This window comes from Gastrolobium bilobum, unplaced genomic scaffold (assembly GCF_033153095.1).
Source record: "Gastrolobium bilobum isolate Gb01-03AN ecotype WA unplaced genomic scaffold, APGP_CSIRO_Gbil_v1 utg19567, whole genome shotgun sequence".
Taxonomy (NCBI): Eukaryota; Viridiplantae; Streptophyta; class Magnoliopsida; order Fabales; family Fabaceae; genus Gastrolobium; species Gastrolobium bilobum.
This window is the reverse complement of record NW_026897080.1, coordinates 204,811-224,835: the sequence shown is the minus strand read 5'-3', so window position 1 is coordinate 224,835 and position 20,025 is coordinate 204,811. Positions and strand designations below refer to the sequence as shown.

At 35.7% G+C, this 20,025-nt stretch overlaps 1 protein-coding gene across 3 annotated transcripts in view; it reads right to left on the bottom strand.

Annotated features, from left to right (window-relative positions):
* The window catches only part of LOC133303958 (exosome complex exonuclease RRP44 homolog A-like), a 29,710-nt gene that overhangs the window by 8,412 nt on the left and 1,273 nt on the right, over window positions 1-20,025 (bottom strand). For all 3 annotated transcript variants that reach the window (XR_009750537.1, XM_061503930.1, XM_061503931.1), the window contains exons 6-17: window positions 16,619-16,674; window positions 16,360-16,482; window positions 16,074-16,204; window positions 15,740-15,980; window positions 8,734-8,893; window positions 8,139-8,379; window positions 7,072-7,228; window positions 3,398-3,466; window positions 2,691-2,816; window positions 2,526-2,578; window positions 592-698; window positions 78-132 (exon numbers count right to left, since the gene is read on the bottom strand). Coding sequence is in view for 2 of the 3 variants with exons in the window: in XM_061503930.1 (XP_061359914.1) it covers window positions 78-132; window positions 592-698; window positions 2,526-2,578; window positions 2,691-2,816; window positions 3,398-3,466; window positions 7,072-7,228; window positions 8,139-8,379; window positions 8,734-8,893; window positions 15,740-15,980; window positions 16,074-16,204; window positions 16,360-16,482; window positions 16,619-16,674 (1,519 nt within the window). In the remaining variant the exon portion in view is untranslated. The remainder of the gene's footprint in view (window positions 1-77; window positions 133-591; window positions 699-2,525; window positions 2,579-2,690; window positions 2,817-3,397; window positions 3,467-7,071; window positions 7,229-8,138; window positions 8,380-8,733; window positions 8,894-15,739; window positions 15,981-16,073; window positions 16,205-16,359; window positions 16,483-16,618; window positions 16,675-20,025) is intronic.

Genomic DNA, 20,025 nt, shown 5'->3' with positions numbered 1-20,025 from the left:
CATAGCAGAGCATGCAAAGACAATAATACTTATAATTATGTGAGTAAAACAATAACACTGCATCCATAAGTCTATACCTTAGCTAAACTATTCATATTCCTCAAATCTGTAGTTAGCGGATCCATCAATCGACTGTACAAAGACAAAACAAAATACAGCTACATAACTACATAAAGCTAAAATCACACAATAACATAAAACGCTAGAAAAATGATTAGCGATCCACAACAAGATGCCTCCCCAAAGGGAAACAAAAGAAATGGTTTTGTTAGCATATAAAAATATTGAAGAAAGCATAGATCAATAATCAGGTATTCATGCGATAGTATAAAAATGAAAAAAGCTTGAATTGTTCGCATGAAAATGAACCCAGCCATTTAGCAAGCGCTTTTGTTTATTCACTTAAATCAGTACAACTATTTCATAAGCAATGATAGCCAGACATACATCGCAATAACACAATCCCAGAAGACAAACATTCATTATGCTATCTACTTTTTTGATTCAGTCCTAATTATAATTAATGGTGCTAAATTAAAAACATGTCAATCCATATCATCACAAAGGATATAAGGAGAAACATAAGCATACCTGTCATCCATCCTCACTTGTGCTTCATCATAAGACAATGCTGCAGAAGATTTAATGACACTTTTTGTGAATCTGCTACATCTAATGTCCGCTTCAGGTGTCATTTCCTGAACATTTGTAAATAGTTTAAATGTGATTCCGCAAATACAATAAAGTTTACTCAAATATAAATTGCTTCAGTTGACATCCTTCTTTGGGAACATTTAAACTATGCTGTAAACATATTAACATTTTGTTCATATTATTAAATACAGCATGGATATGATGAGCCTAGACGACTAATAAATAATCAACATAAATGCATATGCAATTTCTTCATTATGCATACTCAGAAGATCGGCGAATCAACACCCTAGGGATGGTACTTGTGGTCCAAGGCAGTAGTAACACTTTTTTCTCCAAACTGTTGAATGCTACTAATTGGTCAACTAAATATCAGCATGCATGTCGAACATTTGGTGTATTTTTATTTTAGTTCTGATTGTGTTAGTTACATGAGTTATTGCAGAGTCATCCTTGGCTCTATAAATAGAGCTTGTATCAGATACCCTTGTAACCTTTCCAGATTACAGTAGTGCAACGACTTCATTCCAGAATCTTCTCTTTCCCTGTCTCTCAAACTTTCTTTCATTTTCTCATACTTTCTCTTAGGTTTCTAATACAGCATCAGAGCCCTCTTTCCGAGGGCCTGAGCCAATTCAATTTCATCATTGTCTTCTGCTTCTAATTCTAACTCCAATCCCTCGCTATCAAATGGATCAACTCCCAAGGAAGCTAAAGCCCCTTCCTCTCTCTTCAATCTTCAAATTTTTGGAAAACTCATAAAAGATAACTATCTCTTTTGGAACCAGATCATCGAGTCTGTGATTACCTCTCACCATTTACATTACTTTATTGTTAACCCTAAAATTCTGCTGAAATCCGACTCTAATGAAGATCGTGAGAACACTATGCCAAGTTCAGCATATGTGGAGGGGCTCACTCAAGACCAGACGTGGCTTCTATCCACCATCACCAAATAGATTGTGAATGAATCCTACTAGTGAAGCACTCCTTTGAAGCATAAGACAATGTGCACAAGATGTTTCATGGTTTGACGAAGTCAAGGGCTCGCCAACTCAGATCGATGAAGAAAGGCACGAAATCAGCGAAAGAATATCCAACACAAATCAAGATGTTACACGATTCACTCAAAGCCAGTGGAAACCCAATTTTAGTGGAAGAACACACAATTAATTCTGGAAGGTCTACCACTTGAATATAATACCTTCGTTATGCTAGTTCATGGCCGTGAGCGACCTTATTCAGTTACAGATTTGAGAGTGGAGCTAATGACACATGAACAGCTCCTAATCAAGCAAAATGAAACACTCTTATTTGAAAGATAAGTGTTGAGATATATAAAAACTATTAATGTAGCCTCACCCAACAGCTTAAGCTTTTGGGTTGAATTGGTTGACATGGTAACACAGCCTCGGTGTACCGGGTTCGATCCTCACCGCCGCCCCCCACTTTCTTTTTAGTGGAATTTAGCCTCACCCAACAGCTTAAGCTTTTGGGTTGAATTGGTTATTTACAATAAGACTTTGAAGCATTTGTGGATCTAAATGTTAATGTGTTCAACTAGACATTGAACCAGCCATGTGGCCATTGCAAGCTTGTAGATGAGCTTGATGGTGGACATCAGTGAAAGGGGCAGTAATGTTGCAACAATGAGGTCATAGAGATCATAGTAGAATTACAATGACAAGTGCTAAAACTTTTAGCAAAAGAAACGCAATTGAAAGGTTTCATTGACTTTGATGATTGTTTGTTAAATGTTTAAAAGTTTTCAACCATATAATAAATTCCATCCAATATTAATGCACATACACGTAAAGAATATGTAAATTGCAACAAGTATAATCATGGTCAAAATATGAGATTGTACATACCCAGATGACAGAGAATGCAAGCCTTTCCACATCAGATCGAAGAGAACATACGTCTGCCAGATTAAGGTTTATCAATGATGGCAGAAAAATAGCTATAACCAAAGCAATGTACCTTTTTTCAGCATACGACACCTAATGGGTAAAAAGAAGGTCAAATGATTTTACCCTCTGTAAGAGGTTTTGGAAGCATGTCTATCCGCCGCTCAACAAGGTAGACAGACGTACCCCTTTCTGTAGCCTCTTCATCAAGTGGAGTGTCAGGATGCACAAAATTTGTCACGTCAGCAATATCTGAGAAACTTGTTAAAGATGAACAACTGAGAGGGATTAAATAGCATAAACTAGGGAAGATAGGGGAGACCAAGGAAAAGGATAGAAAAACTAATGAAGCCTGGCTGTTGAAGAGGATGGATATTAATGTATTGTTCAGACTTGCAAGCTCTAAGGCATATATCAGATGACTTCTTACTTAGGGCATGGAGATTCTATTCAAAAAAAAAAAAAAACTCTTTTAAGTTTTTTGAGTTGAATTGATTGTTTATATGGCATGAGAGCCTCCATGACTGACTTGTCCAGGGTTCAATCCTTGTCACCTCCAATTTTTTATAAATATTGCGAAATTTCTTAACAAATGATAGGTGGACCTATATATTGTCCATCTTTGAAGCCCAAAAGATTCTTACATGAGGGGACTTGTTAGAAATATAGAAACCATGCCTTCACCTAACAGCTTAAATTTTGGGATGAATTGATTGTCGACAAAATAATAACATCCATCCGAATGTAGTAATCCACATATGCTAATTGGAATACATATAGCCTATTGATACATGGCATCATCAATAAAATAAATATCCTTGGATAAAGGATACGAACTCCAACTTCAAAGTTTCCATTTGGAAGAGCATAACAGTGTAGTGCATCATCAATATCCTTGCAGCCTGCGTACAAGAAGCAACATAAATATAACAAAATCCTTACACCATGTTCTCTTCTAAATCAATATAATAGAATGAAACCACTAATAATAGAATGGCTAAACACAATAATAAGGTTCTTTGGAAATGTAAATATTATGGCACATGCACGGAAAAAATTAAAAAAACAAACAGCATAGAAAGAGTTATTTCAGTATGGGTCCTTTTCCAGAAAGCAGTAGGCACATAAGCACTTCATTTTGATTATGAACGACTAGAGTATACCAATACTCAACAGAAAAAGGTAAAAATTCTAGAAAATATGGTATAATATCTTAAAATAGTTTAGAATATGCTAAAGGATCTCTTAGGAGGATTGGGTTTCCCTATTCCCTCATATAAAATTAACCTATATCTAGGGACTAAGATTACATGTAATAGAATTCAAATTAATAAAACTATTTTATTACTCCCTATAGATCAGGATTATAACAAGTTTTTATTAAGCTAATTTATAGTTACCTAAAGATTTGTATTAGGTCAAACAAAATGTATATAAAACTAATATATTATTCCCTAAAGGTCTAGATTACATTAAACAAATTTTCATTTAAAATTAATCTATTATTCCTAAAGGATTAGTACACACCCAATAAATTCCATATAAAAATTTTCATACAAAACTAACCTATGATCACCTAGGGATTAGGATTACCTGATCTTCGTATTTGAAAGTTTTCCCTTGGAAGAGGAGCTATTCGTGAGGGAAAGCAAAGTTGGTAGCCAAGAGAAAATAATAATAGAAATTAAAGAGGGTTGGGAATAAGAAAAATAAGGAGAACAGAAAGGGAATTCGAAGTGATTTGGTATGGTTAGGCCAAACCCCTATGTATAGCTGAAATTTTCCTTAGGCTCATGATATGGGTTTGGCTCATCTATATCTATCGCTGACTCGTGACTGACTCATAGCTGACTAAATTGGATATTGCTGACTCAGGGTTGACTCAACATAATTCAATGCATTTAATATTATGATACACATAAGGATAAATATTATTATTTTCAATAGTTTTATTACTATTATTTTCAACAAATTATCATTGATATATCTTAACGGTCATTAAACGGAAAAGGAAATATTGTTCTAATGCAATGAACTTCTAGACTATGAATATTGATGATATTTCTGGTAAAAACAGACTGTGATTGTGTTGTTTGGTGACCGTGGACCTTGTGTGGACTTCTAGTTGGTATTATTAGCTACGGGTAAGCTTTCGTGTTCTCGGTTTTAGCCATTGATGGTTCCACCATACCTCATGGAGGGTTGATTTATATGCATGATGTGTTTTCTGAAATTATGTGAAGAATATTTGATATGTTGTTGAGCTGTTTTATGAGTGCAAATGCCATATGTTATGTATGTGGGGTGTTCCACCCTAGACGGTAATCCCTGAGTATGTGAGGCACATACAAAATGGTAACTCTGTGGGTGAGGTACAAGAGAGGAGCCTTGTACTGTGGGTTGCAGAAGTGCATAATCCCTATTTTTATTCTCTGGCCAGTGGGATGCATACACACATGACATAGACAAATGCTGCATTGCATGGATATTTGCCATTATACTGTTATTTTCTTTTTGAACTTATATTGCACATGTAAGTGAGCTTGGGGTAGAGAGATTTTTGAGGACCCCTTGCCTTACTGAGATTTTCTTGTTAAAAATCTCACCCCGTGTGGAGCACATTTTCAGGTACAGGTACCTCTGAGGTTGAGACCTCTAGTGGCAGGAGGCCGGAGTTGAGCTGATTTTATGCATGCTTCTTTATTATAGTATTTGGATATGACTCTGCCTTGCTATTATTATATGACTATTGTATTTGAGACATGAGTTGACTATGTTGTTTTATTTGGTGAGCATGAGGGTTGTCCATGCCACATTGGTATAAGCTATGTCTATTTCAGACTTGAGTTGTACTATTGTATTAGGATATTGTCCGGTTTACGTGTTGTAGTTCCGTGACTTGATACTTGTTTATACTATGAGGTTATTCAGTGTAGTTATCTAATGCAATTTACATACAGGCGCTTTTTGAAAAAAAGAATAAGTAAATCCACTTGGTTAATATGATAAGTTTCACAATTGGAAAATTTTAACTTCCGTATTTATTGAGCTGCGCTTATTACCATTTATATGTTTAATACACCTGGTGCACACGGGTTGTTACAGACAACACATTACAAACAACAATATTAATATACTTTTATTCTAAGTATTTGCTTTTTTCCCTCCTTGCCTAAATCTCTATAGTTTCAACATGGCATTTTCTACCCACCATCCACAACTTTTCAAGCCACGGGAAAAAAATTCCAACATCCTTTTTGGCCGGTGAGCACTTGTTCTGGAGCGGCTCCTCTAATTCAATGCACACCAAGTGGAACTACTGTTATCCGACAAACCACAAGCATGCCCAAACGCAACAACTCTTTGTGTTGCAAGTCATCTTCTCTTACAGACTCTACATCACGAGTAACACGATATGACCGCAACTATTCGGCCACAACCACCAGCGCGGTACTCATTTCCTTCTCTCCCCAAGATCTATTATTTTCCTCTTGCACTTGTTCTTAGTCGGTGCTTGTCCCGCCCTTTTCCTATTTTCCAGCCATTATAACATCCCGATAGGACGTCCAGTGTGAGGTGTAGAAATTTAGTGGTACACATCTAGCGTAGCCATAGTCTTTCCTCGTTTAATTTGGTAGTCTTGTCTTCTTCTCCATTGCCCAACTAAACCATCAATAAAAGCAGAATGATCGGCTTCACTATGAGTACAACCACTAAACAATTGAACTAAAGCAACTAAACTAAGCCCAAGGTGACTGTTTCAAACCATATAACGATTTGCAGAGTTTACATACCAAACCAAACTCCCCTTGAGCAACAAAGTCGAACGAGATGTTTTGTGGTGATCTGGCCTGAAATGGCAGTCGTACGACGTGTCATGTAGTGAGCACAACGAGATAAGGATTAGGTTTTCATGAAAGTAGAGTCTCCTAGATTAAGAGCTCTAATATCAACTTGAAATTGAGGAATTGTGTCATTGATCATACCACACAAGGATTTTATTTATAATAATGAGTTACATGGGCTTGAATCCTATTTACACGGTGCGGTACAATAATACAAATATCCTATACATATATATTCTAACATCATCCCCACTAACATATTGTCGAGCTTAACTTTTCATAATCTTTTAAAATAAGGGGAGCGGAAGGCTTCCTATTCGAAGGTCTAGTCATGCAACAAGTCTCAATTGTACGTAAAGGTTTCATCCCGTAAGAGCATGCTAAAATTGTAAATATTAAAAAAAAAAATCATAATTGTTTTCCATTCAAAAATATATATATATATATATATATATATATATATATATATATATATATCAAATCATTTTATCATATTAATGCTTAGGACAAGTCGTAATGAATAATTAATAACTGAACTTCTCATCAACAATTTTATGAGTATAGAAAACTGTAAGATTTAAATTTAGTTAATAAGATCAAATATTACGATTTCTTCACTTACTTAGAAAAATTAGAAGTGGAAAAATAAATAAAACTCATACCTTGAGGATCCACACTAAAGACACGCATATGACGCAAATCCTGCCTAATTGGATTAGCCAAATCTTCAGAAGAGACTGACCATGGCAACGGTGGCAAGCATGCCTCCACTTGGGGAGAGAATGCCTCCGAATTTATATCATTTTCTATCAAAACCACCTACAATGTACAAAAGGAAAAGAAATGTCAAGTCATTAATATGGTTTAGTTGGTTTAAAAACGTAACAAATAGTTGCATATGTGCTGCAAGACACGCGGATATGACATGTACTAAAAAGTCAGAATTCAGGTACAACAACCCTTTAATAACAACATAGGATGGTGTCTGCAGGATAGTAGAATCTAATGGTGTCGGAATATGTATCAATAAGAACTATCATACATCACTATGGCAAATATTTTAAAGTAATCATGCTTCGTGTGTTTATGGAAGGAGATTTTCAATTATATTTCCCTTCTAGCAATCTAAGTCATCAACAAAATGTGAACAAGTGAAGCAATAATCAGAGATCATGAGCATATATCCAAGTGCCTAATGGTTGTTCAAGTGACTACAATTATATTAGTTTTCATAAATCTTACTTTTAAAATCTAGCATTTTTATAAAGTCATAATGATATATAGGAGGAAAAAGAAATCTCTTCCAATAAAATATTATTTGCATCAGTTTCATAAAAAACACTATAGCATTCAAGCTTCAAATGCCACACAGTCATTGCCTTCCCAATTTCCAAACAAAGAAAGATAAGCCAGCAAATCCAATATTCCTATCACAAACCAACTCTCCCAAAAGTTTAGGCTGATGGTGAAAGGCACATGAATGATTTTATATCTTTAACATGCTGTGCATGTAAGAATCATTTTTGGTCTTTGAAGCATGGATAATGCATGGACCAATTTTATCTTGTGACCTTATGCTAAAAATTAATTTTGTTTATTAGAAGAATGAGGACAACAAAGATCAAAATTTAAACCAGTTAGTCATAGAAGCTGTGATGCCATATCACCCCAACTCCCCCAAAAGCTTAAACGGTTAGAGAAAGGCAGACTAATTGTTTTATTATATTACCTTTCTTTCAATTTCTTTGCCACCTATCTCTCCTATAGTTCGTACATAATGGCCTGATGGATATTGAGAATTACGATCCCAAGAATAAACATTCACAATAATCCTCTTGTCCAAAAGGTTCTCCAACTGGCGGGTTTGGATTTGAATCTTGGGAATTCTACTATCTTTGGAGACAAAAAATGCACGGGCAACAGCACCACTCCCAGCAGGCATAGGCATTGGCTCCAAAGATCCACAGTACCTACAAAGACAAAATAAATATATCAATCATGAAACAGCAAAATACTTACATTTAGAAAATGATATGCACAGGCCCATACTTATCAATCAACATTTTAACAAACAAAAAATACTGATTTGTTAGCAAGTTTTTTTTTTTTTAACATTTAAAGAACAAAATAAAATTAATTAGCTCTCAATTTTTCTAACACTTCTTACTAATTAACACCGAACGATACCAACAAAGAATCTAGCAGAACATGGCTTAATTAGAGGAGATAAAAGTGATATTAGTTTTCAATCAATTGAATGCCAATTTGTTATGTAACACACAAATGTTATAATTATTAAAAAATAAAAAATAAAAAAAATAAACCTTATCGAATGCCAGTTTCTCTTTATAATGCCAACAACACAACCAGAAGGGCGACTGGATACAACATTCATTTCTGCAGTAGAACCTTGCTGAGGAATAGTTCTAGGTGCATCTTCAGCACTTTTTGGAGCTAAATGAACATCTTCATCATCCTCATCCTCTGCAAGAAAATAAAATTAGCTGATGGGAAATTTAAATAGAAAAGCAAGTTCACAGACATGCGCATAAACAAATAAGACTGAGCTATTTCAAGTACAATAAGAAGTATGCACAGGTCAAATGCAGTATACAAGAGACGAAAACAAAGAAGCATATTTCCATGCTTATCCAGCTGGATATTAAGGCAACTTCAATACTCATTTATTGAGGTGTATGCACTCATCCTCTCTTTCCTTTGTATTTCTTCTTTTATCCAAAATATTATTATTAATAATAATAATTGTTGTAAATATTAGAACTAGTTGATATTGTAATTATTTGTTTCCTTTTCTTCTTAGGATTTCATTCCTTAAATATTTGGGTTTATTCCTTTAAGCCTGTTAGGCTTCTATATTGTAACCTTTTGTTTATATTCTACACACTAGCAATAATATTCGCTCTTTCTTTCAAGTTGGCTGTTAGAGAATAAATCATTAAAAAGACCTTCACCCAAAAATTTAAATTGTTAAGTGAAGGCCCATCAATAGTTTATATACCAACTCATTAGGATGCTGTTGTGAGGATCCTCCGATACATCAAAGGAGCACCAGAAAAAGGTTTGTTGTATTCGGATCAGGAAAATACAGAAAGTTGTGGTTATTCAAATGCTGATTGGGTAGGATCACCCTCAGACAGGCGCTCTACTTTTGGCTATTGTGTCTTCTTAGGAGGAAACTTAATTTCTTAGAAGAGCAAGAAACAACCTGTTGTTGCTCGATCTAGCGTAAAAGCTGAGTATCGGGCAATGGCAATTGCTACCTGTGAGTTAATCTGGTTAAAGCAGTTCATTCAAGAGCTTCATCTTTGTAAACAGAAACAACCCATGACACTCATTTGTGATAATCAAGCTGCAGTACATATATCCTCCAATCCTGTATTTCATGAAAGAACCAAACATATAGAGATTGATTGTCACTTCATTCGAGAAAGGATTCAGTCAGGAGAAATCAAAACAACTTTGGTCAACTCTAATGATCAACTAGCGGATGTCTTCACTAAAGCTCTTAGAGGTCCTCGGGTTGAATACATTTGTAACAAGCTTGGTGCTCACAATATATACGCAACAGCTTGAGGGGGAGGGTTAGAATAGGAAATATTAGATATATAGATTTGGTTAGATTACCTTCCTATTTGTAAATATTCTTTTCCTATTTAGTTTTGTATTAGGTCTGGGCTTCTCACTTAAGCCCATTAGGGTCTCTATATATTGTAACTCTTTGTATTAGCTTAATACACAACATATTATTTTATATTTTAGTTAATCTTACTCTTGGTATCCGTACTATAGCTGTAGCTGATGGATCACACACATCAATTGCGGGTTCTGATAACATTCAAATTTAACCCTCCTTGAATCTTAAGAATGCTCTTCATGTTCCCCAACTTTCTACCTGTTGGATATTTGTTATACCCCAATTGTTTTAATTGATTTAAAATATGTTTTGATGATTACAATCAATTTAATGTTAATTTCATTGATAATATTTTATTGTCTTGAAATTACTAATGAGCTGATTGTTTGAGATTTCATAATAATATTTATTCTGATTTGAAATAGTATTCAAGATAATTAAAGATTGCATGAAGATTGGAGAAGATATGGAAGATATCATAGGATCAATATTCAAAATAATTGAAGATTGCATGAAGATTGGAGAAGATATCATGAAGAGATAAAAAAGCATGGAATCAATTAAAGATTAGGATAGATTTTATCTTTTTAGATTTCATGTAAGAGAAATAAAATATTGTTTGCCAAAGATTTGATTAGGATTGCATTGCATAATAGATTGAGATGTTATTATTACAAATAGGGCTCATTGCATATTATTTCAAAGTGGAGAAAATACAAGAGAGAGAAGAGAGAAGAATATACAAGAAAGAAAAAAGAGAATTAAATTTTCAAGATTAGGATTCTTTCTTGTGCATCAATTGAAGAGTTTTCTCAAGAATATTCATTCATACATTCATCCTTTGACAAAGTGAATATTTCTCCATAGGACATGCCTCCTATCGATCGACAGAAAGTAGGAAAAGCTGAGACACCCAAGCTATTATACCAAAGGAAGAAACAACCCACATTGCCCCACCAGCAACTGCAATTGCCTGAACTACTGGTAACTACTGAATGCACTGCTTCTTCTATTCCTGAGCCTGATATTAATTCTGATGACTTACCTATTGTTGTAAGGAAAGGGAAAAATCCTAAACCCAACACTTTATCTCTAATTTTATCTCCTCTAAGAATCTTTCTATGTAGCATAGAAGTTTATTACAGCACTTGACTCAATTTCGATCCCAACATCAGTGCATGAAGCATTAAAGGATGAGTAATTAGGTTCAAGCCATGCATGACGAGATGAATGCTTTGAAGAAGAATAAGACATGGGAAGTCGTTGACAGGCCAAACAAAAAACAGGCAACAAGGTGCAAATGGGTGTACACTCTGAAATATAATTCTGACGGGACTCTTGAGAGGTATAAGGCTCGATTAGTAGCCAAGAGATTTACACAGACCTATGGCATTGATTACGAAGAAACATTTGCTCCAGTGGCCAAAATGAACATTGTAAGAGTTCTATTGTCCCTTGCAGCTCACTTTAATTGGGATTTGAAACAATTCGATATTAAAAAACCTTCCTCAATGGCGAATTAAAAAAGGAGGTTTACATGGAGATCCCACCAAGATTTGACTCTACAAATAGAGATAATAAAGTTTGCATATTAAAAAAGGCATCGTATGGCTTGAAGCAATCCTCACGTGCTTGATTTGGAAGATTTACCCAGCTTATGGTTTCATTGGGATTCAAGCAAAGTAAAAGAGATCATACACTTTTCTTTAAACATTCTCAAGAAGGTAAGCTCATTATCCTTCTAGTTTACGTTGATGACATTATTATAACAGGGGATGATATAAGTGAGAAATGTGCTCTGCAACAAAGACTGACTGCTGAATTAGAAGTTAAAGAAAGACCTTGAAAAACTGACATATTTTCCTGGGATAGAGGTTGCCCATTCAAAGCAAGGGATCTTTATTTGTCAATAAAAGTATGTTCTTGATCGAAAATTTGGGTGCAAACCTTCCAGAACTTCGATTGAGCAGAATCCATATCAGTTAAAAATGGATTGCGTTCAAGCCTAAAAAACACTATAGCGCTATAGCGAGTTACGATTGCGAAAATAGCGAAATAGATTAATAAAACCTAGATATACTACACATATATATGCTAAAAAATAAAAACAATCAATAATAAGTAAATTACAAATTTTTTCAAAAAATATTATTTTGTATTTGAATACAAATTTTAAAATTATTTAAAGTAAAAATTATGCATTTTTTTATTTATTTTACAAACAAAAAAATATTAACTTCTAAACATTATTAAGTGTGTTTAATAATTTACAGTTTGTAAAATAAGTAAAAAAATACATAATTTTTAAATAAAGTAAATTGAAAGTAGTGGGTACACTCATTTTTTTTTTTAAACACCCCAACCTCCAACACAAAAGCCAGCAGAGTGTGAATCACATTTGATCGACCTATATATACTTATTTAACAGTACAATAACATGACCAACGCGCAAAAGGACGAACCAGAACTTCAATATTTGCCTCCTCTTGTAGTACTGACTTAGACAAATTAGACATTTGCATCCAAAACTTCAATAAACCAAAAAAAAAAAACCAAGAAAAAAAAAATAGAGGCCAGAAAAAATAAGGGAAGAAGTCAGGAAAAAAACCAAAAATAAAATCAAGGAAAAAAAATAGGAGGGTAGAGAAAAAAAGAGAAAAAAAATAAATTCAGAAACCTTACCTAAGTAAAGAGAGGGTCCTTAAAAGATGCTGAGTCAATAGATAGGATTGGACAAGTTGCCAACAAGCCAAGAGACAGGAGAGAAGCTGCTGACTACACAATAGAGAGGAGACCCAATGTCCTTCGATGGAGTGTGGACTTAGAAGCGAAAGGACTAAAATGTGAAAAGTGAAAACAGACTCAATGTCCTTTTAATAATAAATATAAAAAATGACAAAAAGTCCTAATTTTTTTTGTTTTATAATGGCAAAACACTACTTCACTTTCACTTGCTTTCCAGCCGCTATTTTCATCGATACAGACGCATTCATCCGCTATTTCGACCGCTTCAGACGCAATCGCTTTCTGGTGCAATGTTGCGCGGTTTCTCGCAGTGGTCAACCGCAACCCGCGAACGGCGCGAGTAGCGATGCTTTTAACTACTATGATAGAATCATAAGCGAGGAAGTGAAAATGAGAGCCAGTTGACAAAGAACAAGATCAACGAATGGGGGGAAGATTGATATATTTGGCTCATACTAGACTTGATCTAGCTTAAGCAGTTAGTATTGTTAGCCAATTCATGCATGATCCGAGGGAAAAACGCCTTAAAGCAGTGGACAAGATTCTCCAATATCTAAAAGGCACATCAGGCAAAGGACTACTATTCCTGAGAGGAGAAAGCCTATCCTTACAAGTTTATATAGACGACGATTATGATGGATCCTTGACTGACCGACAGACTACCTCAGTCTATTGTATGTTTCTCTATGGAAATCTAGTAACATGAAGAAGTAAAAAGCAAAATGTGTTGGCTAAGTCAAGTGCAGAGGTAGAATTCCAAGCCACGGCTTAAGGTATCTGTGAATTATTATGGCTGAAAATCATTCTTGATGATCTAAAGGTGATATGTAAGGGATCTATGAAATTACTATGTGATAATAAGTTAGCAATCTGTATAGCCCACAATCCAGTCCAACACGATCAAACCAAAATATATTGAGATTGATCGTCACTTCATCAAAGAGAAATTAGACAGTGGACTGATCACTACTCCATATATTCCTTCTGGTCGTCAACTGACTGATGTCTTGACTAAGGAACTTCCTACTGATAGGTTTCAAGAACTTACTAACAAGATGGGAATGATAAAACTCTATCCCTCAGCTTTAGGGGGAATATTGTAAATATTAGATTATCTCTAGTCATACTTGTGAATAACCCCACTTTAGTGCGCTATAGCGGAGTTGCGTTGCGGTGCGGTCAGGCGAAGTGTAGCAGATGTAGCAGCCGCTATTGCGGCTGAATCACGGCACTATTGCGCCGCGATAGTAGTTTTTGCAAAAGTGTTCTCGTCATAGAAGGAAGAGATTTACAACTTAGATACAAGTGAAAGTGAAGATGAAGACTTGGATGTTCATGATTTCAATTATGATTAGTTCCTTAAGTTCTTTGATTTTGACAATTTCACTTAAGTGGCAGTTTGAATTTTAACTAATTATGGAAGAGAGTTATTGAACATCATTTGAGGAGAGAGACCTCTGTAAATCAATTTGGATTTATGCCAGAAAAATGTACCACAGAAGCTATTTTCTTGATGCGTCAATTGATGGAAAGATATCGAGAAAAAAAAGAAGGATTTACATATGGTGTTCATAGATCTTGAGAAAACATACGATAGGGTCCCAAGAAAAGTTTTATGGTGGGTTCTTGAGCAGAAAAAAGTACTATCAAAGTATGTAAATGCAATCAAGGATATGTATGATGGGACTACTACATATGTGAAAGCTTGTAATGGAACATCAAATTATTTTCCTATTACAGTAGGTGTACACCAAGGTTCAGCTCTGAGTCCTTATCTCTTTGCCTTAGTGATGGATGAACTAACAAAAGACATTCAAGAGGAAGTGTCATGGTGTATGCTTTTTGCAGATGATTTTGTGCTTATTGATGAGACCAAAGACGGTGTTAATAGGAAACTTGAATTGTGGATAAGCACTTTGGAGTTTAAAGGTTTCACGTTAAGCCAGAGCAAAACTGAGTATATGAAGTGTGAGTTTCTCTGGTAAGAGATGGAGATCAAGACGCTATGCATCTACTTGGTGAAGAGGTACCCAAGAAAGATGTTTTTAGATACCTGGGATAAATTTTGCAAAAAGGTGGTGAGATTGATGAAATGGCGGAGTGCATATGGGTTTTTTTGTGACCGCAAAATTCCCCTTAAGCTAAAAGAAAAATTAATAGGACAGCATTAAGGTCTGCAATGTTATATGGAGCTGAATGTTGACCAGCGCATAGGCAACACGAGCATAAAATGAGAGTAGCAGAAATGAGGATGTTAAGGTGGATGTGTGATTATACGAGGATAGATAAGATAAGAAATAAAGATATTCGACGAAAGGTAGAAGTAGTCCCAGTTACTGAAAAGATAAGGGAACATAGATTGAGGTGGTTTGAGCACATAATGAGATAGCCCCTAGATGCTCCTATAAGAACAAAAGTTTGTTACCAAGAGCTCGATACAAAGAGAGGTAGAGGTAGACCGAAACTTACCTGAGGAAAGGTAGTTAAACAAGACTTAATGGAGTGGGATATAAATTGGCGGACAATGTGTCATAAGACGAAATGGAGAAAAACTACAAGCAGGTAGAGGTAGATCTCTTTTATCCTTCAGACCCTTTAACTTCTGTCGAAATATAACATTGAAGATTTAGCACTACCTTTCCCATATATCTCTCTCAAATTTAAATTTTTGAACATGATGGATAAATATTTAGGGTAGCCATTTCAATAAAATTGGCCAAGTTTTCTAGTATGTAATAGTGAAATCCATTGTCCAGATATATGAATGAATATTAAAAACTATGGCCTTGGTGACCTAACTTATGTTTAAAGGTTTTGCTTTCTAAGTAAATTTAAGTAATAAGATAATTTGCAAAGAATATATTCTGACAAGTTGTAAGTCTGCCTTATGGTAGAGTATAGTTGTATATATAACCTAACAATCAACATACCTTCACCAGCTATAGATAGACACTTCACTTGTAGCCACCGGTCCTGAGGCAGAATTTCAACCACCACAATATCACCATCAAAAGCACGATTCATGTTTAAGCGCCCATCAATAATTATTTCATCACTAAAGCTCTTGCTCCTAACATATGCTTTGAATAGCTTGTAACAATTTACATGAAGTCGCCCTTGATGATATATTCCACGATCCAAACCAGAATTAATTTCTGGCATTTGCTTATGCTAAAAAGTAACAGAATATGAATACTCCATCATATGGGTATAACCAAAACTACATAAACAAATCACTAGATGTAAATGAAATTAACTGAATACCTCTGGATAGACTACTTTCCTCTTGGATGGTCTAAGATCTTCAACCTCTTCAATGGCCACATCTTCCAATGCAGGTCGCACTAACAAGTCAAGTAAATCAGGTCGGTCCAAAGACTTGACATATGACTCAACTAAAACAAAAAACAAATTGATTAATAACTTTGAGATGAATTCATTCAACAAAAGTGTTAGTACTGATATTCCTCATAGACACAGTTGCCTGCAGTATATCGGTAGCCTGGCTAGTTAACATGCAGTTCAACTACCAAAAAAGATAACTCAGTACCTGTTTCTGCATGGATGCCTTCTTCACTAGCCTTCCTTTTGTTCTCTTTATCATTAGTTATAAGTAAAACCTTTATTGCACCACCCAGATGATTCTGATACCATTGAGTAGCCACTCGGATAGCTGAATTATCACTTTTTAAAGTTAAACTTCAAAACAGTTTTATCTCTATTGGCAATTCATGAATAAAAACATTAAAGTGAACCAGAAAGCCTATAATAAAGATAGAATAAAATCAAAGCTCATCCAAAAAGCAAACCTCTGTCATTCCTATCATTTTTAGTTTCCCCACTCATTTGCTTAACATAAGTATCCCTGCCAACAACAAAGAGACACAAAGTATTAAATCAAATTTAAGTAGCCCACACGCCATTAACCATGAGCCAAATAGCAAATTTCAAGAGTACACAATTACTCCACTACTTACTCGAAGAGAGAGAAAATGAGAGATATTTTTCCATTTCCAAATGAAATAAGAATCTAATTGTAATCTTGATCAGTTCCAAGAGAAACAGAGTGAAGCTTAACTAGGAAGCTTCTAGAACTAACAAACTACAGTAAGTTACAACAAGTAACAAGTCTACTAGAATCTGACTAAGCCTTTAACAAAATGAAACTGACTCCTATCAACATATCAGACTAAGTAAGTATATCTTATTGTACAGATGCTGTTACATACACAAGGTTCTTAACAATCAATGTTAAGAACCTTGAGGTCACCACCCCAAAAGCTAGCTCAAAGGGTGGGAGTGCCCAAGGCCTTATAAAGGCTACATTAGTTGCCCACACAATCAATGTGGGACTATATATCTCAACACGCCCCCTCACGCAAGAGCCCTTTGGGCGAGAAGCGTGGAATTGCACAGGCCCAATTTTTGGTTTACCTTTTTGTGCTTTTCATTTTAATTCCACTTGAAAGTGGGAGGCGGTGAGGATCGAACTTGTGACTTTGTAGTCACTCAAGCTCTGATACCATGTTAAGAACCTTGAGGTCACCACCCCAAAAGCTAGCTCAAAGGGTGGGAGTGCCCAAGGCCACATTAGTTGCCCACACAATCAATGTGGGACTATATATCTCAACAATTACACCCCCCTTTAAACTCAAGGAGGTCTGGCCAGCTACAAATAGTCAAGAACCTCAAGTTTATCCCTAAGCCCACATAACCTAGGAGCAAAGAAAGGCTTGGTGAAAGTTTCTGCAACCTGGAGTTGAGATGGGATGTGTCTCACCACAGAGACTTGGCAAGGACCTTCTCCCTGACAAAGAACAAATTTAGCTCCACGTATTTTGTCCTGGAGTGCAGTACTGGATTGTGTGACAAGGACACTGTGCTAAGGTTGTCATAGTATATGACTGGTGTCTGAACAGGGACTTTAAGCTCAAGAAACAAGTTCTGCACCCACAATAATTCACATGCACTATTAGCAAGCCTCCTGTATTGAGCCTTTGTGCTGGACTTAGCTATCAAGGGTTGTTTCTTGGACCACCATCACCATGTGGTTGGACAACCTTATCACTCCTCGAGTTCCCATCTAGCTGTTGTGATCCTTCTGTATTCATTCTTTGAGCAAGCAGTAAGTGTATCCACATACATGTCTATGTATATGACATCATTATAACTGGAATAACTACAACTTTATTCAACAACTGGTCTCACAGCTTCAATCAACCATTGCTCTCAAGGATCTATGGGATCTAGACTATTTTCATGGTGTTGGAGTAAAAAGACCAGCCTCTGGTGTACTGTATCTCCATCCAAATATATCAGGGATCTCTTGACCAAGGCCAATATGCATCAAGCCAAAAGCATAGCCACTCCTATGCTATCCAGTTGCAAGCAATCAAAACATGCTCCAACTTTTATGAAGATCTTCATCATTACAGGTCAATTGTAGAAGCCCTTCAACATGCTATTATTACAAGACCTGAAATAAATTGTGTAGTCAACAAAGTTGCCAATAAATGGTTCCTTAGGCATCTTAGAGGTACATCTACCTTCTATCTTACGATGCAATCTACTAGTTCTACTCATTCTCTCACTCTCACAGCCTATTGTAATGCGGTTTGGGCGAGTGATCCAGATAATAGGCATTCCACATCAGGTGCCTGCTTATAGTCCAGGCTCAATCTAGTTTCTTGGTGGTCAAAGAAACAGCAATTGGTTGCTAGATCTAGCAGTGAAGTTGAATACAAGATTTTAGCTCTCTCTCACATTTGCAAAATTCTTGTGGATTCAATCTCTATTATGTGAGCTCCAAGTTCCTCTATCTACTCCCTTGGTCCTTTTTGATAATTAGTTGTTTCTCATGTGCCTACATCAACTCAAATTATTGATACTCTCATCAAGGTTCTCTCCTTCTCAGTTTGCTGGATTAAAAACCAAACTCATAGTTTAGGATTCAGCTTTGCTTCCCCAAACCTCACAAGTTTGAGTGCGTATTAGAGCAAATAGTAGCAAAGTTTTTTTGCTTTCTGTGTATCGTGTACCTACTGCATTTATTATGAGCATGACTGTATTAGATTTCTACCCATTTTATTATGGGTGTTTGTTATAAGTAATTATATTCCTGTCAACTGCTGACATAGCTATGCACTCTTTCTGTAACGTTGATTCGTAGGTCAGATTCACAATAACATAACAATGTTCTCTCGACCACATTTTGTCTCCCTTTCTCTCATTTTTTAATCTCTTTATCTCTGAACCCTTATACTTCCTTAGGCTTCTCTAACTACATTACTTTAGATGATGCTTACTCAAGATTTACATGGATCTATCCCTTAAAACTTAAACCAAAAGCACTCCCTGTTCAAGTGATTCCACACCATGGCCTTCCTCAATTTCATACCCATATTAAGGCTGTCCAAAGTGATTGGGGAGATGAATGAATTTGGGATTATACACAAGGTAATATGTCCCCATACCCATCACCAAAATGGCATGGTTGAAAGGAAACAACTAAAAGTCATTGAAATGGATCTAACCTTGTTACCACATGCTATTTTACCACTAAGCATTGGGATCATGCCTTCTTTTTGCAGTATATCTCATAATTCGTCTACTTACTCTTGCACTGAACTTTGAAGTTCCACACACCAAACTATATCATCATTCTCCTGATTACGAATTAATAAGGGTATTTGGATGTGCGTGCTATCCCTTCTTGAGACCCTATAACAATTATAAATTAGATTTCAAATCTAGGGAGTATCTTTTTTATAGGCATTCTTCTAGCCATGAGGTATTCAAATGCCTAAGTCTTGAGAGAAGCTCTTTATCTCAAGAGATAAGTTATTTAATGAAACTCATTGTCCATATCACTCGCTCTTTGAAGAACACATTGTGTCCTAACTCATTTCCTTGCTCTTTAAATCAGAATCCATCACATTTTCTCGTACCCAATTTCCAAGTGCTTCCATTCCATTGGTTACCTTATCCTTTCCTGCCACTAGGTGCATTTTTATCTTGGCGTATTTTGATGATATGATAATTACTGCAGTGACTCTTCCTTAATCAAGCAGCTTATCATGAATCTGAACTCCATGTTTGCCCTCAAACGGCTAGGCACTCTTGACTATTTCATTCGAATTGAGGTGAAGCACTTGCCTAGCGGTGCTATCCTTTTGTCTCAATCCAAATATATCAAGGATTTCCTCAAACAGACCAC